The 22373-nt window shown below is 45.0% G+C and overlaps 1 protein-coding gene across 1 annotated transcript; it reads left to right on the forward strand.

The window, feature by feature from the left end:
• The first annotated feature begins 772 nt into the window (after window positions 1-772).
• LOC131701931 (retrovirus-related Pol polyprotein from transposon 17.6) lies at window positions 773-20419 on the forward strand. The gene is made up of 2 exons (XM_059002770.1): window positions 773-1748; window positions 20354-20419. The coding sequence occupies exons 1-2, from the start codon at window positions 777-779 to the stop codon at window positions 20417-20419; spliced, it is 1038 nt and encodes a 345-aa protein (XP_058858753.1). The 5' UTR covers window positions 773-776.
• Window positions 20420-22373: the final 1954 nt, after the last annotated feature.

Here is a 22373-nt window from a genome sequence, read left to right on the forward strand (position 1 = left end):
CTCCTTTTATGAGCCAGTTGATGAGAGATTTCTGTACTACCCTTAAGGTTAACCCTATTAGAACGTCAGTGTACCATCCTCAAACGGACGGACTTGTGGAGAGGTTTAATAAGACCCTGAAGTCGATGCTAAGGAAAGTGGCCTCCAAAGACGGGAGGGACTGGGACCTCCTATTGCCCTATTTGATGTTTGCTGTTCGGGAGGTACCACAGTCCTCAACCGGGTTCTCTCCGTTTGAATTATTATATGGGAGACAGCCCAGGGGCATTCTGGATATAGCTAAGGAAACGTGGGAAGCTCAATCTTCGTCAGGACGTAATGTGGTAGATTATATCCTACAGGTTCGAGACCGAATTGCAAAAATAACACCCATAGTAAAGGCCCATATGGAGGAAGCACAGGCCCGACAAGCAGGTCAGTATAACAGGTCGGCAGTACGCCGGAAATTTTCACCCGGAGACCGGGTTATGGTATTAGTACCAACCCCAGAGAGTAAACTGTTCACTAAGTGGCAAGGCCCGTATGAAATAATAGCTCCAGTGGGAGAAGTTAATTATAAAGTAAGGCAGACGGATAAACGAAAGAAAGAACAAGTGTACCACATTAACCTTCTTAAACCGTGGGTGGACCGGGAGGAGTTGGTCGCATTGGTAGCCTTGGGAAAAGACGGGAAGGGACTGGAAGGGAGATCAGTTAATATAGGTCCCTCCCTTACGCCCCAACAAGTCCAAGAGGTACAGCGATGTGTGAAAGCTAACCGCGATGTGTTTTCTTCCATGCCAGGAAGAACAACGGTTATCCAACATGAGGTCCACACACCCCCGGGGGTGTGTGTCCGGGTTAGGTCCTATAGGATCCCGGAGGCCCAACGGAACGAAGTCGTTCGCGAGGTCGAAGCGATGAAAAGGCTGGACGTCATCGAGGAGTCCTCGAGTCCGTGGAACAGTCCAATTGTGATGGTGGCCAAACCCAACGGAACTTGGCGGTTTTGTAATGACTTTCGTCAGCTCAACCAGGTATCGAAATTTGATTCATATCCTATGCCTAGAGTCGATGAGTTGATTGAAAGATTAGGTTCGGCGAAGTACTTAACTACTTTAGACCTCACAAAGGGGTATTGGCAAATTCCCCTCAGCCCTAAGTCTAGGGAAAAAACTGCATTTGCCACACCCCTAGGACTGTTCCAATATAAGGTAATGCCATTTGGATTGCATGGCGCACCCGCCACCTTCCAACGGCTTATGGACATCATATTAAGACCTCATGCACAGTATGCTTCGGCTTACATCGATGACATTGTGATATTTACCGATTCGTGGGAGACGCATCTTGAAAAAGTGAACGCCGTATTACAGTCTTTACGGGAAGCAGCATTAACTGCAAACCCGGAGAAATGTTTTGTGGGCTTACAGGAAGCGCAATACTTGGGGTTTGTCGTAGGGGGCGGTAAAGTCAAACCACAAACGAGCAAGGTAGAGGCAATTACAAATTGGCCGATACCAAGAGATAAGAAACAAGTACGAGCCTTCTTAGGGTTAGCAGGATATTATAGACGGTTTGTGCCGGAGTTTTCCTCCATTGCCACACCCCTTACAGATTTAATAAAAAAATCGGCCCCGGTCCGTGTTAAGTGGAGCCCCGAGGCTGATAAAGCGTTTAAAGCTATTAAACAGATACTGTGTGACAGCCCGGTGTTGAAGGTACCCGATTTTTCCCAGCCTTTCATATTACAGACAGATGCATCGGAAGTAGGTTTATGGGCAGTGTTGTCGCAGATAGTTGAGGGGGAGGAACACCCCATAGGGTACTTAAGCCGAAAACTTCTACCACGAGAAAGAAGATATGCCGTGGTTGAAAAAGAATGCTTGGCAATGAAGTGGGCAATTGAGGCGTTGAAATATTATCTGTTAGGCAGAGAATTTACCCTAGTGACAGATCATGCACCCCTAAAATTCATGAAAGAGAATAAGGAGAAAAATGCTAGGGTAACCCGCTGGTTTTTAGCTTTGCAGCCATATAAGTTCAGGATTGAACATAGACGGGGGATTCAAAATGCAAACGCGGATGGGCTGTCGAGAAAACACGGGGTTAGTTGGGCCGCTCTAACCGATAGGTTGGAGCTGGGGAAGAGGATATGTAAGAAAGAAGTAACGTCGCCTTTAAGGAATGGCGGCGTTACTACAGAAAATGAAGCAAACAGCACCCAGGAACCTGAGCACTAATTGGTAGGGCGGGGTTCCTGGGGTATATAAGGAAGTAGGGTAGGACAGGACGGGGGTGATCGTGGGGAGCACCGCCGGATTGTCCTGCAGGAAATACCCAGAGAGCAGAGAGTGTTGTTAAAACTTCGCAAGGTAAAGCGAACGGGTTTTGTTTTGTGAACAAGAGTTTTGTTTTGTGTAAATTGTGAGCGGTTTCCCTCTTGGTGAGGTAGCCTTTTGTTTTGCTAGTATAATTTGTTTTATTTAAACGTTTGTGTGGACGCCGCTCGTCAGTATTAAGTAAAACAGTTCCGCAGCTTCCGTGTCGGTTGAGGACCGTCACGGCGGCCGACTGTGTGTCTGTGTGAGGGATCCGGGACTTGAAAAGAGACTGTATGAGTACGCGCTGCAGGAGCAGCGGGTAGAAATAAAAGGGAAAAGAAAGCGGACGAAAACAACAGTTTGGTTTGCAGGACACGTTTTATTGTAACAGGAAAATAAGCACGTTGTACACAGGGGGGCTCTGGAACCACCCAGGACACTGGCTGCCGGGGTTCGTCCCCACAGTCTGGATACAGTCATCAACGCCGTTGGGCACGTCTTGCTTAGGAGGCGGGGCACAGGAGTGTTCATCCAGGAGCTCTTATTCAGGGCCCCATTACATACTCCAACCAAGAGTCTTCCCGGTACTTGTGACCTGTGTGGCAGCGTGATTCCAGCAGAGGGAGTCGGCGCTGTACTTACCTGTTACCTGTGTTACAGCGAGATTCCAGCAGAGGGAGTCGGCGCTGTACTTACCTGTTACCTGTGTTACAGCGAGATTCCAGCAGAGGGAGTCGGCGCTGTACTTATCTGTTCCTGTGTTGCAGCGAGGCTCCAGCAGAGGGAGTCGGCGCTGTCCTTGCCTGTGCTGCAGCGAGACTCCAGCAGAGGGAGTCGGTGCGGTTCTTACCTCTGGGCCAGAGAGCCTGCAGCGAGCGAGGAGTCCGTGGATACTTACCCGTGTTGCAGGATTACCCCGCAGAGGTAGCGGGTGGACTACGTGGATTACCAAGCTCATACCACAGGGAGAGTCTACGCGGACCCTTCCTCGGGAGCGGACTTCTACAGGCTCCGACCTGTAGGGACTTGGTATTCTATACTAGATAGAGAGGGGCGAAGAAGTGAGACAGTTAGTGTCCCGTACAGGGCATTCAGTGATTTAAAGAGTCTCTTGTGTGTGAATATTGTAAATAAAAGTTACTTGCCTGCAATCTCTACGTGTCTGTGCTCGTCGGTGGAAGCCGTGGAGAGGAGTATCCCGCAGGGTACCCCTCCAGTTTGTTACAATGTCCTTATTTAAACTCCACATCCAAATGTTTTGTGCAATAGAATTACATTGCATAGATTGTATTCCACTTATGTTATTAATATAAGTAACTGCGGTTACATTATCCAACTGTAGTTGAATGTGAGTGTTTGATAAATCATGACATAAAGCTTTCAAAGCAAATAATGCTGCTATCATCTCCAATTCATTTATATGTCTCTTAGATTCTGTATCAGTCCATCGCCCCCCTGCAGCTTTTCCCTTAAGCTCTGCTCCCCAACCTGCTGTGGAAGCATCTGATCTTAAAACATACTCTGCATTAATATGATACATCCTTTTTTGTGCTGTAAGAATGCTGTCAATCCTCCAAGTAAGATCAAGTTTCATGTCCTCTGTAATGTTCATGTAAGCCTCAAAATTCCCATTGTTAAGTTTCAGTTCTTGAATTTTTCCCTTTTCAAACGATCTGTAGTGAAACTAACCATGCTCTACACCCTGAAAACTGGACACTAAATATCCTATAACTTCTGCTGTCTCACGAATTGTGGCTTCCTGCTTGCACCTAAACTCTATACAAGTTTTCTTTAGATGTAATGCCTTTTCTACTGTTCATTTTACTGTCATAGACTCTGAATTTAAAATAAATCCCAAAAAAGAAATATGTTTTTTCTGGCTGAAAAACTGATTTAGTAGGGTGAACAATAAATCCCATATTTTGGAATGTCTGCACTGTAGTCTTGACATTTTCTTTACATATTGCTTTAATTTCACCTTGAATTAGTGTGTCATCAATATAGGACACTATATCAATTCCATGCCATCTAAGAGTAGCTGAAACTGGTTTTAGCAATTTTGTAAACAGTCTGGGAACACATTACAGTCCATTGGGCATGCAAGTAAATTGGTACAGTATACCTTCCCATTCAAATCTGAGGTATTTACTATGCTCAGCTGCCATAGGCACAGAGTAATAGGCATGTTTGAGATCCACTGAAGCCATATAGCAATCCTGTGATATTAATTTTATAGCAGATAAAATAGATTCAAATTTAAAATGATGATAATCCACTAATTTATTGAATTATTTTAAATGTAGTATAAGTCTATAAGACCCATCCTTTCTTGGTCTTGTAAAAACATTAGAAATCACTTCATCAGCACTGTGTTCTGCTACTTGAATTATACCTTTGGACAACATGTTAAAAATGTATTTATCAATAACTATACTCATTTTTGTGAAAAACAATTGTTTTCCTAGGTAGAATGGGGAAAGGTTTATTCCCTGCAATAAACTCAATATGACAATGAAAAGCAATGTCTAATACATGCTTGTCTGATGAAAGTTTTTCCCATTCACTAACAAATTTACATAATCTACCTCCTTCAAATTCATCAGGCAATACTACAGTAAAATCAGTTTGTGAAAGTCTAAATTTTTCGCTCTCTTGGGTGTCCTCCTGTTTGTGACCTACTGCCTTAGACTTTTCATTTCCCCTTTCTTCTGTTGAAAGGAGTTTGTGTGTTGTGGCTTTTCCAACCTAAATCCGTTTTTTCTGTTTATTTACAGTTTATTTACCATATCTGCTAACTGAGTTAACTGGTTCTGAGAGTTTTTCTTTTGTTTCTATTTTCTCAGCTATGTCTGAAAGCAAACTATCCTGTGTCTGCACTTTTGGCGTTACATCACTCTGGATGCAGTCCACGGCTTAATTAATTAGTTCAGGTGTGTTAACCTGTGGCCCCCTTTTTCTGGAACCTTCTCCAGACAAAGACTGTTCAATATCTTCGTCAGAACCGTGCTCAACTGTTTCCCAATATTCCTGGCTATGCCAGGAATGTTCCACGGACTGCTTTAATTGTCCAAAATTGTCTTTTATTGACAATTTTCCCAAATTGTGCAAGTTCACTGGCAGTACTTGTATAGCCTCTATCTTGTGAAGTATCACGCAGTTTTTAAAAAGAAAATTCTTAAAGTGTCGGTTTCGTTTTCCACACCACTAAACACCATGTCATGTTTTCTTTTCTGCTTTCTCTTTTCACCGATACCTTCGGTGACTTGCACTTTTACATTATTCTGACAACTTTCCTGTTTTTTGCCAGTTTCAGATTACATGGTTTATTTTCGTGTTTAACATTTGTTACTGGAGTCTCATGAGCACTTGACAAAATACTGAGCAGGTCAACCGATTTTTGTGCCATTTCTGTATCTTATGAGAGGCATCTCCCCACTATCAGTTGACTTAACGTAAAATATTATTATTATTAATTTCTTCAAGAATTTTCCGCAAAAAAAATTCAAAAGTTTTTACTAACCTGATCTCGCGAAATTTTTTCTGACTGAGCCACTTGCAGTCTCAACACACTGAAGCTGCAAATACTCAACACAATCTCATGGGATCCCTCAGTGAGATGATGACGCAGAATCATTTTTGACTCAAGAAATGATACACAGGATAATTTGGATGTTCAAACACCGAAAAGAATTCAACCAGCCGCTCATTGCTGTTACTAAAATGCAGCCACGCATAATATCAAAGTGGAATCCTGTTCAATCAAAATCATGCATCACGTGGATAATAATTTAAGTAGTGCATGTATATGTATAAAATATACATATACAATAAAGTCCTGTTTACCCCCTATGACCCTTATACCCCCAGTTGAAAACCCCTGCACTAGACCATAGTAGTAATGCCCAATGCAGGGTATGTTTAAGGTGCTTTGTCTGAGTTGCTCTTCAGTTCCACAGTAGTTCCCAGTCACTGACGTATGTCAACCTTAACATAGGCCATCCAGCAACGCTGGTGTAACAGGCAATGCTATGTGATGCACTGCCGGCAATGCTGTGTGATGCACTGCCGTTGCAGATTCTGACCCCTGCCAATGAGGTTAAAAGCTCTATAACCAAACCTGCAGATGAGCCTGGCTCTTTTGCATAGTGATTTAGACTCTTGTTTGGAGTGTGCATGGTTGTCGGTTTATACCCAACTCTGTAACAATGACGCTACCATAAAGATACTCTGGCTGATCTAGCCGGCATAATTCATATCTAAAGCTGGCAGCTAGAACTGAAGAGTGTTTGTATTCGGATCAGTTGAAATGTATTCCCTAGGCTTTCCGCTGTGCTCAATGTGTTTGAATGGTGCCTGGCTGTGGGGTATCAATGTCAGGGGTTAGGTCTGCATGACTTTACAGCCAAGTAGATTTTTTATAATAACCTTCTCTTCTATACCCCCCAGGTTGTTTGGATCTCAGACTGACCACTAGACCCCCCAGGAGCCACACAAACAGGTATGTAAAATGGTTGTTCTTTATTATGTCAAAACAAACAAACAAAAAAAAACAGAACACAGTTTTTTTCACTAAGAAATGTCAATAGCAAGAACACTTATACCACCTAAAATACCAAAGGTTTTCCCAGGGATACCATCATTTAATAGCCACATGGTAAGTTAACAGTATAGTTCATTCCCACTGGAGGATTTCAAAATTATTTTATTCCATTCACAGTCCCTATGTACTGGAGTCGTGTAACAGTTAACAATAACACTGGCATCCATTGAACAGGACGTTTACATAAACAACACAAGTTATACTTGCAGTCCCTTGTGAAACAGTATTCTCAACAATGCAAAGAGTACTTAACTTTCTTTTCTGTGACGTAGAGTCTTCGCTGTATTTAGTTGTGCCGGTTTATTTCCTTCTGCTTCTCTTCAATGTATTTATTGCTTAGGCTCCACTGCTGCTTCTCTTCCTTCCATGTCCAAAATGGCCACGGTCCGGTTCCAGTGTGTTTCCCCCCATGTTTTTTTTCCCTGTTCTTTTGGTTCCAATTATATAGAGGAACTAATCAAAGGGTGCTAATGTATGTATGAATTTTCTTATAACAGACAACCTTATTCAGGGTGACAGTTCATACAAAAAAACACATTACAAAAATCAGATCAGTCCAGACACGGAGCAATAGCGGTTTGATAAGCGGGATCACGGCTAATACTGAGAAAGAAAGAAAAAAAAACAGATGGTACTGTAACAGAAAACAAGGAAGTCAAAAAATGTAAATTAATTAGAATAAGTAACATGAACTCATATTTGTGTGACACCTGTCAAAATTATTAGCCATGCTAATGCCTGTGATAATGATAAACATTAGATACAAATGTATGCATGTGCGCAAATTTCATATGCTGAAGCACAAAATTATTTGAATTGCTCCAAAGACCAAATTTGAATGAAAAAGTTTTGCAATAAGCGTGACAGGTTTGCAATGCGCAGAATGTTTTCATTACCATACATGTGTTTAGCTAAGTGCCCAATCCTCAGCAATCTTGGCAAAGCTAAAGGGCTAAATCTGTAAAATATCCCTATAGTTGCACTCTCCAAAAGCTCCCTTTCTTTTTCATGCCACTCACCCGGTATTTCCACACTCAGGTATAAGGACACATCTGACATTTTATTTTTAATATTGTTATTTATTTGTCATTGATATCAGAAGCATACTTTGACACCCATGATCTGCATTCCTTGCTATTGACTATGCCATACAGGTGTGGTAGAAGTATGAGTAAGGGATGCACATGTGCAGACTGCATCCACAGGCAGCGTTCTTGGCCGTCTCCTTGCTGAGATTCCAGTCTTCGGGGCTTCCGAATAGAGTAGTGTTTTCAGCATTGTGGGTTTGGTTTACAGTCCACACTTCTGCAAATATGTTTATGTATAATGTAAGGAGCACGGGTTGGAGTTACTCAGAACACCGGCTGACAGGCGCGTTTCTGTAAAATAAAGAGTGGAGTTTGATGCTACAGAGATATTTTGTCTGTCTCCTTCATATTGACACTCATCCAGGTTAGCAAGTCGCTACAATATATTTTTATTTAAGTTATATGTTGAACAGCCTACACTATCCTGTGGTCCATTGTTTCATTTCTCCATTTAGTAGCTTATGTATATATTTGTGGTGGTAGGCATGCAAGTTCAGGGGTGCCAATGCTACTGATGTGTGTTGAGCTTTGATTCTGTATTCCATGTGCAGGTTACATTTGAGTGTAGACTCGTCTGAGGAATATTGGTATGTACAGTACACCTATGATAGCTACTTGGCAGGATATTGTTAACAGTCCATTGTCATGTAGTATTCCAATTCTGCGCATTCACGTGTAGCTCTTGTGCATTTCTGCTATATTGGTAATGAATGTGCAGGTGGTTTTGCGAGGCACAAACACATTTGCAAATTGAGCAAAGAACTGCTATAACTGAATATAATATAAATATAATTTTTTGAGCAAAAGCACAAATTTTGCGAGGGGATTGCGCATCGCTTCGAATATCTGGGCCCAAGTCTTCAAGCATGCACACAGGGTAATCCTCTTACAGCACCAAGCACACAGGGTGATCCTCTAACAGCACCGAGCACACAGGGTGATCCTCTGACAGCACCAAGCACACAGGGTGGTCCTCTTACAGCACCAGGAAACAATTCCTAATCCAGTCGCTTGCAGTTATAGCTGGCATTTACAGAAGCGTGGGGCAGGTACTGTAAGGTCATCTTGAGGGAAGTTAAATACACAGCTGTCCAATACTGATGAACTGTATGTATTTCTTTATTTGTTTCATTGCAGCTCTGGGGTTGCTCTCTTTCTAGTGAAGTCTCTGCAGAGCTCTGTGAAAGACCAGTTAGGATGTTACATGACAGGCTCCGTGGGACCTATAGTACAGTTCTGCGAATATGCCTCATGCTTCAAACGCACTGTGTTCAGTAAATATATAGACAATTAAATAATTAACAGGCACACTTTAGATTTACACCATACTGACACATCTATAGACTTTGTTCTCCTAACCAGATCTCAATCTGTTCGATTAATTCCCAGGTGGTCTGTGCAAATAGGAAAGCAAGTTTCATACCATATGCTACACTTCCAGTGGTTAGAAAGTTAAAAGCAGAATTACTGAACTGGGTCATGTTGCCTGTTTGACCTTGCTCAGTCCCCTTGCTTGTGAAATATCTTGGCTTCCCTTAATATTGTCCATGACAGGTGTCAGATTTATTTTAGTAATATGCTTAATGATAATCAATTTTTAAATACTTTGTAAACCAAATGTATTTATCCACTGTGCAAAACAAAGGGTTGATTTAGGACACATTCAAAATAATGCTGATCATTATTGGCTTAAATCAATCTCATGTTCTTGGTTCAATCAAATGATTTAATGAGTATCGGCAGATTCAAGAGCAGGATTTAAATGAGTAATGAGTTTATTGACTAGGATCTAAAATTAACTCGTACTAGTATTCAGTAGTTTACTGTAACATGCAGAGATTTGTAAGCCTATAACTTGCATAGATGGTCTGGAGATGAAGTTCTTCTGAAAGCAGACACTTATGGATGGGGCTTGGATGGGGCTTTATCCAATTAGAAAAGGTGGACTGTAAACTAACCAATAGTTTCACAGTGTGATACAGCCTTCTTATTGTTTACAATTGCAAGTCACCTGAATTAGCACGGCAGGAAGGTAAGGGAACTCAGTCTGGGATCTGAGCGGTCTGGCAAGTTCTGCCGTACCATGGTGGGGGGCTTCCTGGATGTGGATACGACAGGACAACCGGAGCTCTTTCTTGATATGCTTGTACAGTGCATCTGTGATTGTCTAATGGCAGTTATGCTGCCAATGATGTACAGAAAGAATATGATTATAAAAAAAGAAAAAAGTATTAAAGTAAAATACAGCATTTTTCCTCCACACAGAGTAGCACTCAGCACTGGCTCTTATAAATCAATATACACTGTCCTTACTCATATGGTAGAGCAAAGCCTAGTGAAATGTCAAAGTATTGTAAATTGAAAAAAATAAGCACTAGAGGGCTGGGATTGCCATTGATTGCTGCAGGCACCTTCGTGGCCACCCTGATCCCCAGATCATAAAAAGATGCAATCGCCATCACGGCCCTCCGCCTACCTCTCTGCACCACCTGCGTGAAATGCAGCTGTTATGACTGAATGAGTTCCCTCGAGACACCTTCCAGCAGCTTGTGGAGTCTATGCCATGTCGTGTCAAGGCTGTGATCAGGGTAAATGGTGGTCCAGCCTGATATGAAGTACAGATCCTAATAAAGTAGGCAGACAGTGTATACAGTGAATGGAAATGCACAACAGCTGAGATGTCTGCAATTATTCTGTTAGCAACAACCCCTTTAAGTCTTTTTTCTTGTATGTGGAGTGACTTCATTTGTGGGTCTGAAGGAAAAACCTAGGACAGGTTAGGACAAATTAGCAGATTCATTTAATTAGGCATAAAGCACTCCAGTGCCACCCAAGTGGCGATTCCCTGCACCACACACTGTAAAATATTTTATAAAACTACTAAGAACCGTAACAAGGAAGTTCAAGAGGAATTTGCAGTTTGAGCATAATGTCCCAAGATGAAATTCTTTATTGTAAATCAATCGCTAAATAAGATATACTCACTCCAGTAAAGCAGCCCAATTAAATCAAAACTGTTAGCAGATTCTATATCATAAACCTTCTAGAAACTGAACGTATCCATTTTAATCGTTAGAAAGAAGCATCTGAGAAATGTTTTCTTTGTTTTTAATCAGGCAATCACATTCACTCAGATGTCACCCATAGTAGAGCAGCACAGCAGTGTGGAGTAGTGGTTAGGGCTCTGGATTCTTGACCGGAGGGTCGGGGGTTCAATCCCAGGTGGGGACACTGCTGCCGTATCCTTGAGCAAGGTACTTTACCTAGATTGCTCCAGTAAAAACCCAACTGTATAAATGGGCAATTGTATGTAAAAATAACATGATAACTTGTAACAATTGTAAGTTGCCCTGGATAAGGGCGTCAGCTAAGAAATAAATAATAATAGTAGTCCATATATTGCATTTTTAGTTTGCTAATGCCATTCAAAAATCAAGGCTCATCTTGGGTCCATGTGAAAGGTGTTGGTTAGTGATGATCTAATATATTCTGAAACAGCTGGGACTAATTTTCAGGTCACAATAAATAAATAAATAAATAAAAATCAATAAAACTCAAGCAAAGGCAATCCCACAATGGGCGCAAATATCATAAACAGGTAAGCGAAGCTACTTCAGACTGTTCGTGTTCCAACGGAATCCAAGCGGATACACTAGAATAGTTTAGATCCTGTAGATTTAAGCATTCGTTTCCCAGTGTGTCTAGTGTGTATAGCATCCATAGTAAACACAGCCAAAAGCTAATCACTCTGTATACCTGAGATGACAGTGACCCGCAAAACTGGTTGCTGGCGGAATCAGTGTAATCAATTAGAAATCAGCTATAAAGAAGATTCAAGTTTACCAAATGTGCAAACAATTTGTGCAGAGATGTTTGCATGCCTCATTTCAGTTCTTGGCCCAATGCTAATTGTTTGTTTGAAAAAGTATTTTATATTTGGCAGCGTCAGCTGAAATCCAAGCAACATACACTATCCTGGCAAAAATTCCCCCTCACAATATTCTCATGGTATAGCAAAGCTTCATAAAATGTCAGCAAAGAATTAGAAATAAAAACTAACAAAAAAAAAACAAACGAAAACAAAAAACCCACTTAGGACCTGTATTTTGCTTTCAACATGTTGTATAGTTTACTGAGAAATGAAGATTGGCTTATGTTGAGAAAATGAAATCTTGTGAGCTGTCAGTGCCAGCCAGGTTTAGTGGAAGCAGGTTAACATATACAGGGTGGTTCAGAATTCTTTGACTTAACTTCCACTCAAATGCAGATGTCTTCTCCACCCCCGCACCCTCCAGCCCCCGTGGTGCTCCGATAATGTTGCACAAACTACGAATCACCCTGGAGATGCTCCCTATAGCTGCACATATACATATATCAGTGGGGTGCAGTGTCATCTACAATGAGGCATGCAACAACTTAAGATGACATAAAAAAATTTAAAAAATCACGTGCACATAGCAATTAAATAAATCAAATACATATTATTCAGATATTATGAAAGCTCTTAGCTGAGAATATAAAACAAGTGCTAGCCTATGTTTATATGGAGTCAAGAAACAGCAGATGTACTTGAAGCACCGCACAGGTGCCCAGTTTGATTATGCTGGGTGTACTTTTTATTTTCAGCCCGCAGAGGGCGCTGTGCACCGTGGTCTGCGTACCAGCTATGGTAACACAGAACGATAGGTTGCGGATGCAACCCCGGTTCCCTGAAAGAGAAAATAACCATCAAGGTATGGGACATTGCCGTCAGGCAGTAGGGATTGGCTGAGCTTTATGTCAAAGCTGCCGATAGGCCTCCGCGCAAGCTGCCGTGTAAGCCCGCCCCCTTGGGAGCTTACTATACGCAGCGCGCGGAGAGTCACTTCCTCTTTTGCCCTTCAGGCCGTGAAGGCCTCCAGAGCGACCTCGCGGCTTGATGGTTATTTTCTCTTTCAGGGAACCGGGGTTGCATCCGCAACCTATCGTTCCCTTTCAAGTCGAAAATAACCATCAAGGTATGGGAACAGTGTACCCAAGCCGTCGCGAGGGAGGATTCTCGGCAGTAGGACAGACTTACGTCATAACGCAACTGCGTAGGCAGTACATCTAGGCATATGCGGAGCTGCGCCTCAGCGTCTATGCTCGCAATGACACCTGTCCCAAGGTGGAATAGTCACACCATGTTGTACCTACTCTAGACGTCCGCAACCTGAGGCGTCATAGAGTGCAACACAGATGCTCCAAATGACGGAGCAGAGGATTCCAGCACATTTAGCCTGTAAAACCTCATGAAAGTATGCGGCGTAGCCCAACTGGCTGCCGCGCAAATATCAGACACCGGCACCCCTCGAAAGAGGGCCCAGGATGTCGCCATACCCCTGGTAGAATGCGCCTTCAACTGCCCTGGTGGAGGAAGGCCTGCAGATTCATACGCTAATTTAATAGCATCCACTATCCAGTGGGAAAGGCGCTGTTTAGACAGCGGCTGACCCAAAGATCTAGAACCATGGCATATGAACAACTGTTCTGTCTGCCTCACAGTCCTTGTGCGGTCAATATAACACCTCAATGCCCTCACAGGGCAGAGCATGTGTAACCGCTCTTCCTCTGGGGAAGAAAAAGGAGGAGGATGGAACGCCATCAACTCGACTGACTGGTTCATGTGGAACGGGGATATAGCCTTTGGTAAAAAGGCCGGATTAGGGCGCATGGAGACCTTAGAACCGTCTCCTGCAAAACGAGTACAAGAAGGATGCACTGACAGTGCATGTAACTCGCTCACGCGTTTTGCTGATACCACAGCCAGCAAAAACGCAGTCTTAATAGATATGAGCTTCATATCCACGCTGTGGAGAGGCTCAAACGGCGCCTTGGCAAGGGCTTCCAGCACCACACCAAGGCTCCACGACGGTAAACTGGTCGTTCTTGGAGGCCGCAAGCGTCTTGCGCCTTTCAGAAACTGAGATGCCAAAAAATGGCAACCAGGTGATAACCCGTCAATGCGTACGTGGCAAGCCGAAATAGCGGCCAAATACACTTTAAGTGTAGAGGGAGACTTACCCTCGTCTAACAGCTTCTGCAGAAACTGTAATATCACTGCCATAGGGCAGGAGACCGGGTCATGGCCCTCAGCCAGACACCAACTCTGAAATAATTGCCACTTATACGTATATTGCGACCGAGTGGAGGGCGCCCTCGCACTTTGAATGGTCGATATAACCGCCGTCGAAAGCCCTAAGGCTGACAGGCGCTCCCGCTCAGGGTCCAAGCCCATAGCTGCATGAGCTTGGGGTTCGGATGCCATAGCCCTCCTTGGGCTTGGGACAACAGGTCCGCTCGCAGAGGGAGCTCCCTCGGGCGACCGTGCAACAACTGCACCAGACTCGGGAACCAAATCCTCCGAGGCCACCGAGGAGCGATCAGAATCACTGTCGCTTGCTCTACCCTGACCTTCTCCAAGAAGGCGGGGAGCATCGAAATCGGTGGAAATGCGTACAGGAGCCCTGGCGGCCATTCGTGAGCCAGTGCATCGACTCCTAGGGGGCTGTCGAGGTCCTTCACCGAGAACCATAGGGGGCAGTGCGTGGTCTCTCGCGAAGCGAAGAGATCGACTTGCGCTGTGCCGAACCAGTCCCAAATGCGCTCTACCACCCGAGGGTGAAGACGCCATTCGCCCGCAAGAGGACCTCCTCTGGACAGGAGATCCGCTGCGCAATTGACCCTGCCCGGCAGATGAACTGCACGCAGAGAGGCTAACCGCGGTTGAGCCCAGAGCAACAGCCGCGTTACCATCCGGTGAAGACCTGGGGACCGCAATCCGCCCTGGCGATTGATATACGCCACTACTGTGGTGTTGTCCGACCGCACTAACACGTGCTTGTCTAGAAGCACTGGCAAGAAGTGCTGAAGGGCGAGGTCCACTGCTCTGAGTTCCAGAGCGTTGATGTGGGCTGACCTCCAGGGTCCTGACCACACTCCACGGGTCCCTGTCCCGTTCCAGACTGCTCCCCAACCTTGGTTGGAAGCGTCGGTTGTGATAACTTCCCTTCGGAAGATGGGACCCAAGCGCACGCCCTGGCGGATGTTCGACTGAACTCTCCACCAGCGTAATGCTTCCCAGCAGGTTCGGGATACCCTCAACCTGCGGTGCTTGTCTCTCCGCGGGTGCAACGCGAAGGCATTGAACCAGGCCTGCAGAGGTCTCTGGTGTAGTAAGCCCAAAGGAAGGGCTTGCGAGGCGGCAGCCATCAACCCCAGCATGCGCTGACAGAGCTCCATGCTGACTGTTTCTCTCAACCTGAATAGGGAGAGACACCGCTCTAATGAGGCAACTCTTTGTGTCGATAGGGTCGCTTCCATGGACACTGAGTCCAGGTGCAGACCCAAAAACTCGGTCTGTTGGCTGGGCACGAGGCGGCTCTTGTCTGGATTGACCTTCAGACCTAGCCGCTGAAGATGGTCTGTAACCATCACTGTGTGCTGTGCCAACTGCTCCTTTGACTGCGCGCAGACGAGCCAGTCGTCCAGATAGTTCAGCAGTCGAACGCCTTGAACCCACAAGGGGGCTAGAATGGCGTCCATACACTTCGAAAAGGTTCGAGGAGCTAGAGACAGGCCGAATGGCAGGACACAAAACTCGTAGACCCTGCTCTGAAATGCGAAACGTAGGTACTTCCTGTGACCCGGACAGATGGGAACGTGAAAGTACGCATCTGTGAGGTCTACGGTGGTAAACCAGTCGCCCTGCCGGACAGACTGGACAATGTGCCTGTGCGTAAGCATCTTGAACGACAACACCCGTAGGTATTTGTTCAGTACACGCAGGTCTAGAATAGGGCGGAGCCCGCCGTCCTTCTTTGGCACAAGGAAGTATTTGGAGTAGAACCCCTGGTCGGTCAGAGCAGGGTCTACTAGTTGAATGGCACGCTTCTTGAGCAATGCCTGTATTTCTGCATTTAGAGCTGAGGACTGAACCGAGTCCTTCACTGCAGTTACCACCACTCCCCTGAAGGGGGGGGGGTTTTAACCGGAATTGAAGGGTGTACCCGGTGATTATAGTTTTGCGCACCCAGATGTCGTTGGTGCATTGTTGCCAGAACAGGAGCTGTGGAACAGTGTAGGGGTGGGTTAACGGCTGCCGGGGTTTCTCAGGGCTGCTTAGGCTGCGCTCGCTCACGAGGGGCCTGACCAGAGCCACGAGGACGTGGTCTGCTACCTCCTCTGGGGCGCCACCCTCCGCGCTGCGGTCTCGCAAATGCTGGTTGGCTGCGTGCTGCAACCCCCGAGGGGGCGGTTTTACTGCCCTGTGGGTGCGCCTGCTGCTGCGGCGGCGCCCTGCGCCATTGGCGCTCCTGCGGCCGCCTTGGCTGGAAAGGCTTGCTTGGCCACATCTTAGCCAACTGCTGCGACGCCTCACGCGCCTTGACGGAGCGTTGCAGCATCTCCTCCACCGCTGGGCCAAACGTGTGCCCCGGGGATATAGGAGCATCTAACAACGGGGCCTTATCAGGCTCCTGTACCCTGGCCTGTGAGAGCCATAGCTGCCTTCTTGCTACTACTAAAGAAGCAATGCTCCTGCCCTGTGCTCGCGCATTTAGCTGAGCCAACCTAACCAACAGCTGTGCAACTGCACCCAGCTCGGTCCTGAGCCCGACGGGTGGGGACTCAGGCAGGTCGCGAATCAGCACCGCCTGGTAGACTGTCAAGAGGCTGGCCACGTTGGACAGTCTAACTGGCTCTGTAGCCGCGGCATAACCCTTTTTTAGGTGGGCCTCCGTAATCCTACACTGCCTGTTAGGGCAGGAAGGGTCCTTAGCCAGCCCCGAAAGTGTCGGCGTCTTTACTAGCGCGGCGAACGCGGCGCCCACTGGCGGAAACAACGCCAGCCCAGCTTCGCTCGCCCCGTGCATGGTGAAGGCCGAAGCCTTGCGAGAAGTCGCAGGGGCGGAGGCCGGTGCTCCCCAGGTGGACTGCACCTCCTTAATAAAATCCGGGAATGCCGGGAGCATCCTGGACTGAATGGGCGGAGCCGATGGCAATTCAAACAGAGAGCGACGTGTTGGCTCTGATGCGGGCCAGTCCACGCCTAGATGGCGGGCTGCCCTCTCCACCACTGACCATATAGGGTCATTAGTATCCAGCACTTCAGGGTCGTCCTGCCCAGAGTGCTGGGATGCCACCTCAGGCTCTGTATCTTCAAAGAGCGGGTCTGCATCAGATGCGTCCCTTGAGACAGCATCGGCGTCCCACTCTACTTCCTGGGGAACTGGTGGAGGAGCCATCGGCTGACTAGCGCTGGGTCCGGTAACCATTTCTGGGGCCCGAGGCGCCACGTTCGCTAGAGTCATGAGGAGGGATTGTTGTCCCATCATGAGCTCCATGAACTGCGACATCTTGGAGGTGAGCTCAGCCACCCCAGATGTGTCTTGATGCCGTCTACCCCTTCGAGGGGAGCGGGAGTGTCTTCTCCGGCGAGGCGATCGAGATCTGGATCGCGACTCTCGACGGGGGCAAGCCCCGCGAGAGGAGGGGCTGCGGGAACGTTCCCGAGCACGCCTAATTGGAGACCTCTGACCAGCTGTAAGCTGGGAAGATGGGCTCATAGGCTGAGACGTCGCCGGCAGCGACACGATAGACGATGGTGGGGCCGAGACGGTGTGGGACGAGCCCGAAGATGGGGAACGACCTCCCACCGCCTTCCTAGCTCTCTGGCGTAGGGTGCGTGTTTGAAACCCCGCACATAGCTGGCAGTATGCCCTGTCTGCCAGGGCAGATGCTGCATGGTCCGGCCCTAAACATGCGACACAGTCCTCATGAGGGTCGCTGGCAGGCAACTTGGCCTGACAGGTCACACAACGGTGGAACCCAGACATAATGACGTCAAAGACGAGAGCGAGGTGCGCATCTGGGATATAGACACAGTACACTTAACATTTGGTATACAGCTGTATTCTATGGTTTTCTCTGTTGCTGTCCAGTAAAAATTAACCAAAAAAATTTCACTGCCACCTTGTTTTACCTTTCACGATAACAAACTATATTCCAAGCTCTATTTTAATGATCTAAACAGTGGCGGATCTTAACACTGCCACCCTAAAAGGGATAAGCTGTATTAAACCCTGTATTAAAAGTGGGGCTCTGCCACCCCAGTGTCTTTATGGGGTGCTGAGGGATGGAACATTTGCTGTCTGTTCCCCCACTTGTGTTTCTTATCAAATATCTTGTTTCATCTTCTAATATAATGATAATACAGTTCTACCAAACAATGGCATTCTATGAATAACAAACACCTGTACCTTTCTTGCCCATTAAGCACACTCATATTGTTTATTTTGAATAAGATAAGACTGCACTGCTGTACATTGCCTGACCATTATCCTGAAAGAGATATGAAAGATTTGTCTACATTGAGTTTTGAATGTAGGTAAGGTAGTGATGGATCCAAAAATAATTCATCTAGTATTTTTTTTAATTAAAATGTCTGGTTTGTGATATACCATTACCTTACCTTACATTACCTTACCTAACCAGCTGAGAAAACGCACATATCTTTAGTCTTTAAGTGATTTTCCTTTCATTTAGAATCTAATCAGGTTATTTTGCAAGATGCTTTGAAAAGCACAAAAGATTCTATAAATAGGTTATTTTTGCAATTGTTTTCATTGATTTAACATTCATTTACGTTAATGTGGATGCATTTTGAATATCATTATTCACTCCATTATGAATACAGTTTGATTGAAAAAATCTTGACTGAATGCTATTTTGATCCAAACAGTTTTGAAACTTTGCCTTTTTTTATTAGAATTTGGAGCATATTTTAGCTCTGTGGGAGACTCCCAGCTCTGGGAACACAGTGGGGACATCTGGTGATGTTTTAGAGATATGATTTGTGATGGTGGTCCCTGTGAAAGAACAGAGTCACTGGCAAGCTGTTTCCCCCAGGAAGTTTCAACCATGCTAATGCAGACTTGAATTATAAATAAACAAAACACTAACAAAACAAAATGGCATGGTGGCCAAAATAAACAGGGTTAAAAAAATAAAAAAACCCAATAATACAAGATGGACGGCACAGCACGAACACGGAACATGAAACACAGACCTTCACCTTCCCCAGCATAAACTCTAACCATTCTCTCAAACACCCGCGATCACCCTATTTATACACCTGTGGCTGGAGCCTTAATTAATTATTTAATCACTTATTCAATTCACGGCGCCAGCCACATTCCCACGTGTTTTGACAGGGAGAAGTTTAACCCCCTCCCTGCCAACCCATTATTCCCCACACCAACACATACACGTGTGCCTTGGCAGGGCTTTCAGTGCCACAGTCCTATACCCACAAGCTTTATGCTGAGGTCAAACACAACAATGGAAAACTGACAACACTCTGCCATGTGGTATCTGTGCCGCTGCTGTTTTTACTATTCCAAATACACTTCAAAATCCTTAAACAGGGTCGATGTTTTCTTCCTGGAACAAGTGTGCTTGTTTTCATTCCCCATGCCAGCTCCAGGAGAAGAACATTCGATCTGGGGTTGACTGTAGACAGGACGCCAGAGCTGGAGTTTGGCTTTGCTAAATTTTAAATGTATTTATTTATTTAGAAATCGCACATCCAGTCCAGGTCGGGGGTTGTGAAATGTTTGCTTATTTGAAGTGGGGAGCTGCATGACTAGATGTCAAGTGCCCTGCCCTCATCCACTCACTGCTCCCCCACCGCCCCCTCCCCTCCCCGCTTCCACCCCCAACCTTGCAAGGTCACAAAGAAGTCAGGAACTTCATGTGTATAAGTTCGAATAAGGATGGAGAAAAATGGTTGATTTAAGGACCGGATCTTATCTTTTTTTTTTTTAAATATGAAAGAATCAGCCAAGTTAGCCCCAATTGAGTAACTTTTAATTTATAACTTGGATGCTGAGATCACATCTTTCTGTGTGTGATCTTTTGTTTATTTTTCTATATATTAAAAGCAGTTTTGTTTTTATATTCATGGTATAAAAATCGACTTTGAAAAAACTGAATTGGTTGGTTTCATAGCATCAATGTAACACTAATCTTCCTGTACCTAATGTTAAAATAGGCAATGCAGTCCACTGTGAGTGCTGTGAAACCAGTCACACATGTTACAGAACCTCCTGTAGTGTTTATGAGAAATGCTTTGCCTTTGCTGTATCCCGTGTTGTCTGTATCGCAGTGATATATTTTAAAACATAACTGTCTTATCTAAACAATATCAATGCTCTCAGGCTATTGTGTAAAAATGCATTTCTGGGATAGCACACAGGATACAGCCAATGTAAAGTAATGCGTTCTTATAAACACTGCAGGGTGTCCTCTAACTCTATAACATTAACAGCTCTTCTCTTCCGCAGTTCTATCTAATCCAGACAGAAATCATGTCACAGAGGAAGAAATACATCTGTGGAGACCAGAGCTGACCAACGGGTGGCTCTGGAGAGCTATGACAACCACAGAGCTACTCAACGTGGCTCTTATGATTTAGAATTTCTTATGATTTCTGAAAGCATGATTACCTTTATTATTTGTTTAAATGCCAATTTACTTATATACACAAACCTGCACTCTCTGACTGTCTAACTCACCCTGCACACCAGGGTTAATAATGAAGGATTTAAAAACATGTCTTACTTCTCATCAGCAGAAGAACTTTCTTGGAAGTCCATTATAATTTTTCTCTACATTGTTTAGTTTTCCTGACCTTAATTTACACTGTGAATTAGGTGAAGCCCATTTATCCCGTTGTCGCACTGTAGATTCACTCCGTTTGCAGCAAGTCTTACGATTCCACCTGGCATCACTTCAATTCTTACGCGCAGCAAAGGGAGTTTCATGTTTCACAGTGTGGTGACAGATTGAATGGACTTCACCAGATTTAAAGCAAAAATAAGTCTGGAAGGGCAAAAGCACTGCAGCGCGGCGTGCAGGGATCGCAAGTTCAAATCCTGGTTGTGCGAGGCAGCTGGTCTTCGCTGGGGACTCCAGGGGGGGCACCGCATTGGCTTTGGCGCTACCGGGGTTGGGGAGGTGGGATCCGGCTTAGACTGTCTCTCCTCCCCGCTCTGCGGAGACCCCTACAGGCCAGGGGCGGAGATTTGCTGGGCTGGTCTTTGTCCTCCAGAGGTCAGTGGCTTGCGTGTAAAAAGATGCCGATTTGGCTTGTGGGATCGGCGGACTCCCACTGAACCTCGGGTCCCTGAGCTGTGTGGGGAATTGTCACGGTGAAGGGGAGAAACAATAATAATTGGGCATTCCCAATTTGGAGAAATTTTTTTAAAAAAAAACTGGAGCATCACCTAACCGCCCTGATCAATTAACCGTCTCGCTAAATAAATAAATAAATAAATAAATAAATAAATAAATATTAAGAGTAGGCTACGAGAGTAATGGCATTGGCAGCAAATGCAGCGTCCGCGATGGAAACAGAAAGAAAGTGTTCTAGCAATCAGCCTTTTGGTGCGTTCCCCTTTAAGAGAGGCGGGCTGTGTGCTTGTGTCAGTCAGCTGCATGTAGCAGTTACATTTCAATACACCAGTCGAGAAAGCTTTTTTTGTGCAATGTGTTTATATGGTGGAGTGCACATTTGCAGATATTGGCAGCGTGTTGATGTAGCTTTTAAATGCATTTGAATTAAACAAAGCAAGCTTCATAAACAGAATGCAAAGTACAGTGACAGAGATATTAAGAAAGCAAAACTAGGGAGGCAGGGACTTCTAGAGTTAAGAAAGGAGCCATCAGTTGCAGGTTACTGTACATTTACTGTTTGTTTTGTATTTTATTTTTTTAAAAAAGCATTGCGTGGAGATGGCTTATAGCAAACCGCATAGCAACACTGTATATTTGTGGCCTAATTAATCTTGTTTATGTTTGCTTACTTTTAAAGCAAAAATGTCCCCAGGGGATCGGATATGCGACGTTATACTGAACTGAACCCACTCTGAGACACACAGCAAGTGCTGAAAAACTGAAACAAACCAGCCTCCTTATCACTCAGTCGCTTCTGTGAGTCTTTGGAAACAGAAGAAATAGCCCCTTGTTTCCTTCTGGCCTTTGATATGAGATTAAACAAAATTAGGTTGAAGGATTAAACCACTTCTCCTTAAAGCCACAATTAAAACAATCTAATGTAATATTTAAGGTCTCAATTGAACACAAATGACACAAGTAAACAGCCCTACCCTATTATCTGCTTTGATTAAAGAATACCTTGAGTCTGTGGAGGCTAATCTCATTATAGTATTGATCCGGCATGGAAAATTAAACAGGGAAAACATTGTGCAGGGTCTTAACTCTGAGTTAATCCCTCAGTACAAGAGCTGGATCTCTTAGAGCTTTGTCAGGACATGATATGAGAGCTGTGTTTGCAGTAGGGAG

This window comes from Acipenser ruthenus, chromosome 28 (genome assembly GCF_902713425.1).
Source record: "Acipenser ruthenus chromosome 28, fAciRut3.2 maternal haplotype, whole genome shotgun sequence".
Lineage (NCBI taxonomy): Eukaryota > Metazoa > Chordata > Actinopteri > Acipenseriformes > Acipenseridae > Acipenser > Acipenser ruthenus.

Coding starts and splice junctions, on each gene's coding strand:
- LOC131701931 (XM_059002770.1), top strand. CDS start 777: ATGCCAGGAAGAACAACGGTTATCCAACATGAGGTCCACACACCCCCG. Junction 1,749..20,353: donor TACAGACAGATGCATCGGAA/GTAGGTTTATGG, acceptor TCTCTTCCGCAG/TTCTATCTAATCCAGACAGA.